This window comes from Pteropus alecto, unplaced genomic scaffold, assembly GCF_000325575.1.
Source record: "Pteropus alecto unplaced genomic scaffold, ASM32557v1 scaffold43, whole genome shotgun sequence".
In the NCBI taxonomy this organism is placed as follows: domain Eukaryota; kingdom Metazoa; phylum Chordata; class Mammalia; order Chiroptera; family Pteropodidae; genus Pteropus; species Pteropus alecto.
The window spans coordinates 5,097,632-5,109,189 of NW_006435764.1; the positions used below are offsets into that span (position 1 = coordinate 5,097,632).

At 53.2% G+C, this 11,558-nt stretch overlaps 1 protein-coding gene across 2 annotated transcripts in view; it reads right to left on the bottom strand.

Moving 5' to 3' along the window:
• Window positions 1–11,558, bottom strand: part of PACS1 (phosphofurin acidic cluster sorting protein 1) — a 103,393-nt gene that overhangs the window by 4,022 nt on the left and 87,813 nt on the right. For both annotated transcript variants that reach the window (XM_006911074.2, XM_015588842.2), the window contains 11 exons: window positions 9,757–9,837; window positions 8,357–8,472; window positions 8,045–8,180; window positions 6,732–6,836; window positions 5,928–6,034; window positions 5,204–5,358; window positions 4,958–5,068; window positions 4,124–4,226; window positions 3,643–3,685; window positions 1,644–1,686; window positions 1,223–1,358 (listed from right to left, as the gene is read on the bottom strand). In XM_006911074.2, coding sequence (XP_006911136.1) covers window positions 1,223–1,358; window positions 1,644–1,686; window positions 3,643–3,685; window positions 4,124–4,226; window positions 4,958–5,068; window positions 5,204–5,358; window positions 5,928–6,034; window positions 6,732–6,836; window positions 8,045–8,180; window positions 8,357–8,472; window positions 9,757–9,837 — 1,136 coding nt within the window. The remainder of the gene's footprint in view (window positions 1–1,222; window positions 1,359–1,643; window positions 1,687–3,642; window positions 3,686–4,123; window positions 4,227–4,957; window positions 5,069–5,203; window positions 5,359–5,927; window positions 6,035–6,731; window positions 6,837–8,044; window positions 8,181–8,356; window positions 8,473–9,756; window positions 9,838–11,558) is intronic.

The window sequence follows — 11,558 nt, forward strand, 5'->3', positions numbered from 1 at the left end:
ACGAGCTCTCGTCTGTCCCAGCCCCGCCATAGCCCCTTCAGCCCACAGCTGCCTCCGGACGCCTCCCTGCCCACCTGATCTCAGCTTTGGATACTTCAGATCTTAAACAACTCCCCTCCCCTTCATTACCACCCTGAGACTACTTTTCACAGCACCTCCTGCAATCTACAGTTTCATCTTCTGTGTTGCTTCGGCCTTGCCCGGGCCCAGGAACCTGAGCGCCAGGACAGGGCACTGCCCGTCTCATTCGTGGCAACAGCTCCGCTGTGCTGAAGGACAGCTGGATGCAGGAAACAGGGCAGCACCGTCTACGTGCCAGGGACCAACACGCACACACGCTCTTATTTACGCCTCACAACAAAACTGACCTGGCTACTTCACCTCTGCTTTCACGGAGTAAAAAATGAAGCTGAGCAACGTGCCCAAGGGACAGAGTCTGTGATTGACCCAACTTTAGTCAGGCTCCTGAACCTTCTTCAGGCCCATCTGTGAACTTCCTTATAAAATCCAGTTTCAGCAAGAACCCAGCTGAGGCAGCTAGCAGGACCCCTCCGCGCCCCCAATCCGATCACCCTGGACATCTATCTGATCAGGTTCCTCATCCTCCAGCACCCCCAAAATGTCTGACACCCTGGCCTGCCTTCAGCAAGAGTGCTACTGGGCCAGCTTAGCCAGAGCCCCCGACCCGTGATGCTTTCTCTCAGTGACTTTGCATCCACTGAATCCCACTGCTCCTTGGTTATAAATCCCCATTTGCTTATGCTGTATTTGGAGTTGAGCCCCATCTTTTCCCCCCACTGCAAAATCTCATCCCAGTGGTCCCTACACCTATCGCAATAGTCCCCCCCTTGAATAAAGCCTCCCTTACTGTGCCTTAACAAGTGTCACTGTCACACAGAACCTCGGCTCAGACTCAGGTGTGACTCCCACACTCCTACTACGCTGGGCAGTCCCACGACAAGACACGCACACAGCACATTACAGATAACCGATGGCCCCTCATTCAACCTTATACCTCTGTGCGACAGGGCAGACGGGGCTGTTCGATGACTTGCTTGGCTGGTGGCCTAAGTCTCTGAGTTCTAACTTTGCCCCCGTGTTCTCACCACCACACTACTGTCTAAACTCAGGCACTGTCACTGTTCCGCGATGCCGCAGGCAGCAGGGAAATCAGTCGGGTGCTGGGCCCTGATGGAAAGACAGGTCCTGGGGACAGCCTTACCCCACAACGGCGAGGGCACTGCTCATGGACGGGGAGGAGGGTGGGGTGGCCATGGCATCTCGACTCAGTCCCGAGCTGGAAGGCGGTGATGTGGAGGGCACGGTAAGGCTGACCACAGGCGAGTCGTCTCCATCACCTGTCAGGGGACAGTCAGCCAGAGGAGGCAGAGGACACGTTGGTGGCAAGGAGTCGAGGTACCCCTCTGTCTCAGTGGCAGCCTGCTCTCTGCTGGGCCTTAGATGCCCGCTCTCAGCCCCTGCCGCCACTTCACCCGGGGAGTGAGGGCGCCCACACTTGCCCTGCCCAAACTCTGACTTAACCTAGGACACCCCAAGTCTGTGCCTTCTGGCTGGCTGGACTAGAGAAGAGGCGGCGGAGGCACCGCCCTCACTCTATGGAAACAAAGGGGCCGCACTCTCACCTGTAGCGGAAGGAGAGTCTTCGACCAGACCCACCTTCACCACCTGCGAGGAAAGAAGAGCCGGCATTAGGTCCCCTCACCAAAGCTGCACTACTGGAAGCAGATGGCTGGGTGCAGCAGCCATCACTACAGGTTACTTGAGCGGAGGCTTTTAAAATCTTTGTGAATCCAGATCAGCCCAGATCTTTGACAGATGGAAAAAAACCCAGTTCCAAAAAAGGAGGTGAGGGCACAGCAGACCCTGTGGCTCTTCCCTCGGGATAAGGGCAAGGCCACCTCAAAGGCGGGAACTTCCATATCCTGATCTCCTTTCTTCTAAGATCATACGGCAGGAGGCCATCTTCTCACGTCAGAGAGAAAGACGAAGAGCCACTGCGAGAAAGCGAGGGAGGTGGGTGTGGCAGGGAGGAGCTCTATGCCAAGGGGACACACAGCTGGAGGAACACCAGTGAGGCAGGGACCCAGGTATATCCCCTCGAAGGAAGTGGCGTGGATTCCAGCTCCCAGAGGAACTTTAAATGTCTCAGAGAATTCTGGGAAGGATAGAGGGCGCCCTCGACTGGCCAGCAAAGGGCACAGCTAGAGACAAACTACTTGAAAGTCACAGCTGTGGCTTGAAGTGACGAGTGAAGTCCTGTGAACTGGCAGGCCCACGGCCTAGCACTTGGCAGAGGCTCAGCAGAGCTGGGGGGGTCACGGAAGGTGGACCCTGGGTACTGGTGTGAAGTGGGGATCATGCGCAGATAGTCCCTTTACGGCTGGCTGCTCAGAGTACAGACTGCTATTCCCTGAAATTTGTCCCAAACTTTCTAGGCATCCTTAGTTTAGATTCCGGGAAGCAACACACTGACGCTGAGCTTCCTGGATATGCCCCCTGCTCCCTGGCGTTCCATGAAGCTGCCGGCTCCTTTGTTCCTTAAAATTTTTTTTTTTTCTCTCTCTTGGCTGTGAGGCCAGAGTGGGCAATGATCCACGGCTCCATGAAGATGTTAGTCCCAGTGGCTAATGGGGTCTAACTGGACTAGCCAAGATGGCAGGCTCTGCAAAGCATGTATGAGAAGGGGGAAGAGAATTTCCCCAGGCTCAGGCATCTCCCAAGATCACTCAAGATATCCAGAACCTGGGACAAGCAGAACACAGGACCAGTGGAAGCTGGGCTCCTCACCTGCACATGCCTTTCCCCCCAGAAGCTAGGAGGGATCCTCGAGATTACAGGAAAAGACACAAGCTGATTTGGAAAGAAAATTTGATCATCTCACACATGGGAATCTGAGTTTTGGCCACGTTTCCACGGTGTGATCTGGACCCAGCAGGGTGTCTGCCCGGTCCCCTTGGGGCTTCCTCTCTTGGTCAGTCTCTGTCTTGTGGCCCAGCTACCACCAAAAGAAATTAAGGCCAGTACTACCAAACACCAAAGATATCCACGAGGTGTCCCCTTCGTTTTACTACTAGTATAGTGACTGTCCTTTGTCTAAATAGAAGAGGAAAAAAACAGACCTTTATTCTCACTGGTCTGACCCTAAAGATGGAAACAGATACTTCTCTCCAGAATATCACCAGACATTATTTCTGGGCAGCTTTCTTTTTTCCTGGAGCCTGCAGAAGCCATGCTCTGGACCTGACTCCCTAGGCCAAGGCACCAGGCTCAGGTGAGATACCAGTGATGATCTGGGAAGGAGCCATAATTCGGCAAAGGAGGACACTAAAAGGAGCAGCCCAGTACGTGTCCCAGCCCACCGTTTCATCGCCTCGGCGCTGCTGACATTTGGGGCCAAATCCTTCTCTGTGGTGCGGGCCGTCCTGTGCACAGCAGGATGTTTAGCAGCATTTCTGGTCTCTACCCACTAGATGCCAGAAGCACCCCCACTCCAAACAGTGCCAGATGTCCCCTGGGGGAGAATCGCCTCCGGATGAGAACCGCTGTCTAGATGAGTCTTTCACGCGTGTGTGTGGGAGGACAGGATGGGTGGGGCACAGAGGAGAGGGGGTCAGTACTCACGCCAATGAAGGGAATGAACTTCTGATACGAATCTTCATCAGGGCTGTTGGGAGATAGGAAAGTTTTACAGTGGGCGAGACAGTGCAGAGAGCTGGGGACATACGTTTTTCATATTTTACTGTGGCTTTAAGGGAGTCTGGGTACTAAATGACACTTCATCACGTCACTTCATCATGTCACATTTCAGGGTGACATGAAGAGCCACAAAATCAAGCAAAAGACCCGATTCTGCACACTACGCCCCCTGCTCCCAAGTCTGCACTTCAGGCCCTGGGATGGGCATCTCTGTACTGAGGCCCCGGGCGACGGGGTGGGCCTGGATGGGAGGCAGGAGAAGCACTGTCTCCCTGTCTCTCACATTCTCCTAGGTCTCTACGCAGGGAAATGGGGAGGAAGGACAACGTGAAAAAGCAAAAAACACTCAAGTCTGACCTAGCCCCACCCCACCTAGTTTTATGCCATCTCTCAAAGTCAGACTTACAACTTATGCCTGCAGGTCAGCATGGCTTCGGCCACAGGAAGCTGGTGTGTCACGCCCGCCCCATTGACATACTGCATCACCCGACCCACCACGTCCAGTTGCTCTGCAGAAAAACGAGATAACTGCCGATTGATTCCAGCAGGCAAACCTGATAACCTGCTTAGAGACCCGCGGGAAGACCTACAAGTGGAGGCAGAGAAAGGGTTCTAAAGATTGGCTGGTTCTGAATCCACCGCATCACAAGCCAAAGCGTTGTTCACCCCCTTCCACCTCTGCTGGCAGCACCTCCCGGCCCCGCTCTTTCCCAGGCTATCCACAACTTTTGCTGACACCAACCTCAGAACCTAGAGGAACCCGTCTACTCCACCAATCTGTGCCCATCTCTTCCTTCAAGGTCTGAGGAAGTACCCACTGCCTCTCAGCCCTGCAGAGCTCAAGCTTGCTCCAAAGCCTGCCACTTTCCTCTGCATTTCAGAAGACATGGCCAGGGTAGTGTGGTTCGTTTATCAACAGATTACTTAGGAACGACTGCCTGCTTCTTATATTTGATCTGAATTAGGTATGTCCTCTGCAGCGCCCCCTCGTGGCCCTTCTCATTTCCAGATGTACAGGAGCAGAGCACACAGCAGAGACTGAAAGCATCCAGCATGGGAAGGCTGAACTTAACGGCCTCCTCTTAACAAACACCGATGAAATGAACACACGAAGTGAGTGGGGGAGCTAGCGGCACAGGGCGGAAGAGCAGCATGCTCCCCCTGCCGCCTCCTTCAGCCAGGACTGGCTCTCCACGAACCAGGCGGCACTCTGTCCCGGTCCCTTCCCAGGGCTCATTACCTGACACTGGGGGCTCCGAGCGGCTGAACAGGTCTCTCCAGCCAGAATCAAGGAAGGTGCTGCTGTATCTACTGTCGACGGAGCCCAAATATTTGGCCACAGGGTGAGAACCTGGTAGGGGGAAACCAGAGAAGGCAAACTGCTTAAGGGACGGACTGACGGCCGGGCCTTTGGTCTCCCCGACTGCGCAGTCCGACGACCTAACCCCGCCACCCTGCGTCAGCGGTGGGATCTGCACATCTTTACCTAGGGGGATGATGAGGAAGCGCATATAGCCAAGCCAGTCGGAGGTTTTGCTGGCCAGCGACTTGACGAAGAACCGGAGGATAGAGCTCAGGTATGTCTGGCCGCCCAATGCTGCCACCTTCACTGGCCTTGGCATGGAAGAGTTGCAGTTGCAGCTGGGGAGCAAAGGGACAGTCACAACCACTTTCAGGAGGTTCGCCAGCAGCCTGCTCGGAGGAAGGCCCCAAGCTCAGTCTTGATCTCAACAACCCACAGGGGAAAAACAAACTAATCAAATAACAGAGAGAGACAATAATGCACAGCGCTTCTGCAATCTGGAGAGAAATACGGGACCAGATGGGGCAGGTCACTGTCCAGAAGAGGGAACTGGCCAAGGCTAAGGGGGACAAGTAAGGCTAAGAGGGATAGTAGTGAAAAGACTTTGTCACACCCTGGGTTCTCTCTTCCCAGCTTTCTTCATCACAGGTTTAAGAAGGTGAGGAAGTGACGGTGTGGCAGAGTCCAGGCGGGGAGCCAGGGAGGGAAGGAAGTTGCCATTTTCTAAGCCCTGACCCTCTGGGGCCAGCAGGGATACCCGAGTACCACGGCCTGCCACAGCGTGACCGTGCACCGACTGCGAACCCTTGGTCTGATGAGGCCAGGAAGTCCTGTCACCGCTTGGAAGTCAAGGTGGGAGGATGAGGTCAGAGGAATCCCAAAGGGAAGAGAGAAGCCGAGCTCTTACTAGCGCTGGATACGGGTGAGCAGGGCGGACAGCACGGCCTGGACCTCCACGGTGGAGCAGGTGCACACGACAGGCTTCCGCTGGTCTTGGAGCAGCTCCGCCACATACTGGAAGCGGTGAAGAAAGGGGCAGGGACACGGGTGAGGGCACATGGCAAGGGCTCTGGTCCCTCAAAGATGCCAAGGGGGCAGGCAGGGCTCAGCTCAAGCTGCAGGGCCCCATCCTATCCTTCAGGCCACAGCTGAGCAAAGGCCAGGTTACTGGCTGGACCCTGTGGAGCGTGTTAACCAGGAAATGTGGGAAGCTGAGGAACCTTTAGGTTCTCACGTTGCCGCTGTAGCCCACACTGGGGAAGAGAGACTCTGGCACCAGGATCTAACTGGGCAGACAGCGGTGAGTGGCGGCAGGCAGGGCGTTGCTCTGTCCCTTCTGAACCATCTATGTGGAAACTATGGGCAAGCACTGGATTTTCCAGCCCTTTGTGCTTCTCAAGGTGCCTTCCTTCTGTGAATCTGCCCGACGCACAAAACTACCCTGGAAAGGAGGTAGGACAGGTAAACTGTTGCTTTTCTACCGATGAGGAAACTGAGATTCAGAAAGGTAGTGACTTAAGGTCACACAGGCTGGAAAATGACAGATCTGGGACTAGAGCCCACAGGTACGGGCTTAATTCAGGATAGGAGGGGCCTGAGGTCGGGGGATCATTTTCCTATTTCTCCACGCCCTGCCTCTCGGATCACCCACCCCGGGGGTCTCTTGCTCTCCAGAACCTCTCCTCCCTCGCCCGCCGTCTTCAATGTCTACCTGGCCCTGCCAATCAGTGGTGTTCACAAGAATGACGTTTTCTGGGAGGGCTGCGTCTGAGACCAGGATCTGATTCAGTTGGTCATATACCACCTTTCTCGGAATCTGCAGGGACAAAGGGTCTGTTAGGCAGTCCCCGGGAAGCTGGAGGGTGGGGCCGGGTGGACTGGTGAGTAGAGAATTCCTGGAGCAGCGGTATGTGGAGAGCTATGAGGAATCTGGGGCGGAGACCCAGCATCCCACTGGCAGGCCGAACTGGAGAGGAGGACAAAGAGAAAGCAGAGTCCTTGGAGAATGCACACATCCGCTGAGAACAAAGCCACAGCAGTCGTCCTGAAGGGGAGGGCGGGCAAAGCTAGAGACGCAGTAAGCATCTCATGAAGGGTACGAGGCAGGGCACAGCGGGAGAGGCAGCATGGAAGGACCGGGAGAGGAGGAAGGAGAGAACGGTGAGCAGGTGCTCGCGGGAGCGAAAATGAGGGCAACGGGGAGAGAACTAACGAGATGGCAGGGAGCGCGGCGTGGGGGCCTGCTGTACAGGGAAGGAGGTGTTCCAGGAACGGTGATTAACAAGAAGGACAATGCCTCGCCCCAGGCTCTGGGCTATTCTGGTCTCTGGTTCATTTTCAGCTAGGTAATAGAGTCAAACTCAGGAAGCCACACTGACACAAACTTTCCTCCTGATGATATTTATCAGGTAAATGAACAGGCTTGCTGTTAACTCTAGAAGAACAGTAGCTGCGTGAGGTGTCAGTTCAGAGAACGTCCCTCCCCTAACCCCTGGTACCACTGGCCTTCAAAACGAAAACTCGTCCCCAAGGTCCAGTTTCCTCTGTGCCTCTCTCTAGGACACTGAGGTCTTTCAATCAGATATTTTACTGCTGCTGTCATGCCAGCTTGAAATGAGAATAGCCGGCCCACAGCAGTACGACAGGTGTCAGAGTGCAGGCCAGTGACATTCAGTGAGACTCTGATGGCTGCTGTCCCCCAGAACCAGTCACTGCACAATCCCCACACTAATGTCTGATGGAGGCAGAAGAAGCAGAACAAACCAGAAGGCGTGGAATTGCCACCTGGGGTTGATGGCAGGCTGGGACAATGCTGGCATTCCTCACTCCCTCTCCGGCTCCCCACAAATCAGCCCACAGCCAAGACCACACCAGTGGTAAATAACGAGTGCGCTAGACTTCGCCACCGAGGTCTGCTTTCAAGACTTTGATTTAGAGCATTTCCAAGTAGCCCTCCTTCCCTCCCACCTGACTGCCCGAGGAAGCTGACGACCCGGAAGCCAAGGCCCAGGGCTGCTGAGGTACCTGCGCGCTGTGGCCCAGGTCGGGCGAGCGCTCGCTGTCCGAGCTGTTGGTCCTCTCGCTCAGGGGCTTGGAGAGCTGCCGCTCCTTCAGGGGCGTGCTCCGCTTCTGCCGGGGGGTGTGCGCCCCATCCATCTTGCTGCGGATGTGTGCGAAGGGGGTGGTGAGACAGCCCCTCGGACCCCAAGCCCCGCCGGCCCACTCTCCCCCGCCACGAGCCTCTGCTAGGTGTGGTCGCAGCCTTGTGCCATCTACTTGGCTCCCTTCACTCCAGCCCCCGGCCCTGTTTTCGGAGCTTCTCCCCGTCCGGAGTACCTGGGCGAGGCAGAGCCTTGGAGATCCGTTTTGCTAGACTTCATGGGAGTTTTGACTTTCTCTGGCACAACCAGACTTGTGCTGCCATCTCCAAACATGTCCTGGTCGGTGATCTCCTGCCACGGAAGGAAGGAAGCAGTGTGGTTACTGCTCACTCACTGCCGCCCCCAGCGAGGAGAGTCAGCCATGTGCTCTCCCTGGAGCTCCTGTCTCAGGCGAGGACAGTCATTTTAACTGAGTGCACCCACTGTCCTCACTGTCTCTCGCTGTTCGGTCTGTTCTCTGCATTTACGAACTCTGTCAACACACAGACCTGATGATCTGGCTTGTCTAGGTGGGAAGGAGAGAGCGTTGATCAGGAAGTAACATGACTGAACTTCATTTTGAAACGGCCACTGTGCAGTATGGACCGAAGTGGGTCAAGAGTGGAAGGAAGATGGGTTATTCGTAGCTGGGTTATTCGTACCACTGGTGATCCACCAAGTGCAAGCCGTGTTAAGTTTTAAACTAATCTCGAATCAAGCCTAATGTTTCGTCATACGCCAGACCTTTAATGCAGCGTTATTTATGATACAAAACATACACCTAAAGTAATTCTTTCTTGGACCGCTCTCAGCCACCAGGTCTCACTGTGAGGCTGACGCACAGCACACCCCCAGATGGCATTCGGTTAGGTTCTCTGTGCCCATCCACTGTGTCCAGCCTCCAGTCTCACTGGGTGAACTTCGACATATCCCACGGGGCCCAGCTCAGATGTCCCTGCTGTCAGATCGCTCTGTCCCTCCCTGGGCCTCTAGACGGGGCATCCGCAGGTTGGCTTTCCCCTGGAGGGCGGCACCTGGGTGGCAGAGATCTCGCGCTCTCACGTGTGCATCTTCAGCGCTTGGCACACACAGCTAGCTGCCCAGTGTATGTGTGTGGAATTCACTGTAATTAAACTGGCGCCCCAGCCAGTCCGTTCCACGTGACCAGGGTTTGGCCCGCACTCCTGGGCCGCTCCAGCATCTGACAGGAAGGAGTTGCCCAGTAATCCCTCAGACATTTACTGCTGTGGCTGACTGGCCACGGTAAGAGCAACATGGGGAGATAAGGGTCGTCATCTCTCAGAAGTAAATGAGGGTGACAGATAATGAGAAATTACCCAAATTAGCATTTAATCGGTTCTAACCAAAGGGCAGAATGGGGACATTTCTGGCTTGCTAATCTGGGGAATAACCTGGTCTTCAGAGTAGGTTACATTCCATAGGTAAGGATTTCAAGAGAAAGAGAACACAGGACCTTCATAAGTCTACAAATTTACGCAAAATTTCCAGGGTGGTCCTGAGGGTCTTTTTGCCTTTATTTCTAAAGGTACAGAAGCTATTTTAAACGGCTGAAACAGGAGACTGAACCATACATACCAGAGTGTCTGTTTCAGTCAAGCTGTCATCTTGATTTTTAATCCAAGCAGATTTGACTTTTTCTAGAGCAGCCAATTCCATCTGCAAAAATTATAATAATTAGTCATCACCAATCCAAATAACTACCACTAACTTGTTTTCTAGGTCCCTAAAAACTTAAAATACTTTCACCTAATCTGAAGACGTAATATAATATTTGGGATTTTCATCTTATTTTTGTGAAAACTAAGCACCAGAGGGATCAGTTATTTTTATAGCGATTAAATCAATAACACAGTGAGATGTGGAACCCAGAAATTCTGACTCTCACAAGATGCTACTAGGGAAGAGAAGCTCAAGTGTAGAGGACTTCGCTACGGGATCCACAAAGTCTCGTCCTGATCCGGAAACCCCCTTCCCCGGGAGGCCGACACGAGGCCTCTTCTGCTTGTCCGAAGTTGCTGAGGAGGAAGCAGGAGCTTATAGTTCAGGTCTTCGATTTTGAGACTAAAGACATCCATGGTAGCCAAATGCTTTTTGCTTGGCAAAAAACATATAGAAAACCCTCAAACAAAAGACACCCAATGTTAAGCAATTTAGGTATGAATTAATTCTTTTTGTCTCCAACTCTTATGAGCATTTCTCATAAATGTTAAAAATTTATTTTGCAAATAGAGACACATAGCCAGGTTTTTCATATTTGCTAACGTTGCTTCTGGCTGTGCATATACCAATGTCAAAGCCATAAGCAGTTGAGGTTTGTGGGACTTAGAATACAGGAATGGGTTTGGCCTTGGTGAATCTCTTTGGTTCTTATGGGGAACTAGGAAGTCAGAAAAGATCAAGGATATTCCACTTCTTCCTAATTACTCAAAGTCCTTCCTCTGAGTAAATTAAATATCACTGAGAAATATCAGGCTAATAAGCTCATGGAGTCATTCAGCAAACTAATGAACAAGGATCATAAAAGTAGGCCCCTGTGTCATACTCTGAGCCAGGGTTTCTCCATCTTGGCACTACCGACGTTTTGGGCCAGATCTTTCTGTCGTGGGGGATTGTCCTGTGCCACAGGATGCCAGTAGGAGACTCTCATCCCTACCCCACCTCCCATTGTAAGAGCCAAAAATATCTGCTGTCATTGCCAATGTTCCTTGGGAGGTAAAAATCATCCTGGTTGGGAACCACTGCTCGAAGCCATCTGCAAGATTAACCCAATGTACTTTAGCCAAGGCCTGTGACCCAGGTCCTAAGATGGTTTGGCTCAGAGCCACACACAATAGGATGCCTCCAGACTGCACAGCTACTTCACCTGCACACTGTTTAGATGAATAACCAGTGTTGAAAGAGCCTAGAATCACGATGAATTTCTGGCCAGACTTAAGACTGAAGAGGATTTCACTCAGTTTTGGATCTCAGCATGACAAATGAACGGGGGCAGTAACTCCATTCTGCTCGAAGGTTTTAAAGCAGCATGCCCTGGGGTCAAGTCTACAACAGCTACAGCATGTGTCCACGGCACAGCTGCCACATCTGACAGGATCTTTAACTCGGGATGGGTCTGGAGGGCACCTGCCAGCTATTTACTGGCTCTTCTAGATGTTCTCGACAACCCCGCTGGGAGCAAACTCCGATTCTCCAAGTTTCTATCCCCATTCCTATAAACACTAAGGGCTTTTCTCACGGCAGGACCCTGGGACACCAGCAGTGCAGGAGCTATGTCTAATTGTGTGACACTGGAGACAGATGCTAGCAGCCCGAAGCACTGTGCCCATGGAGCAATGGTGGCCGCCACAGAGGGTGCATATGCTCCTGGGTATGTGGCG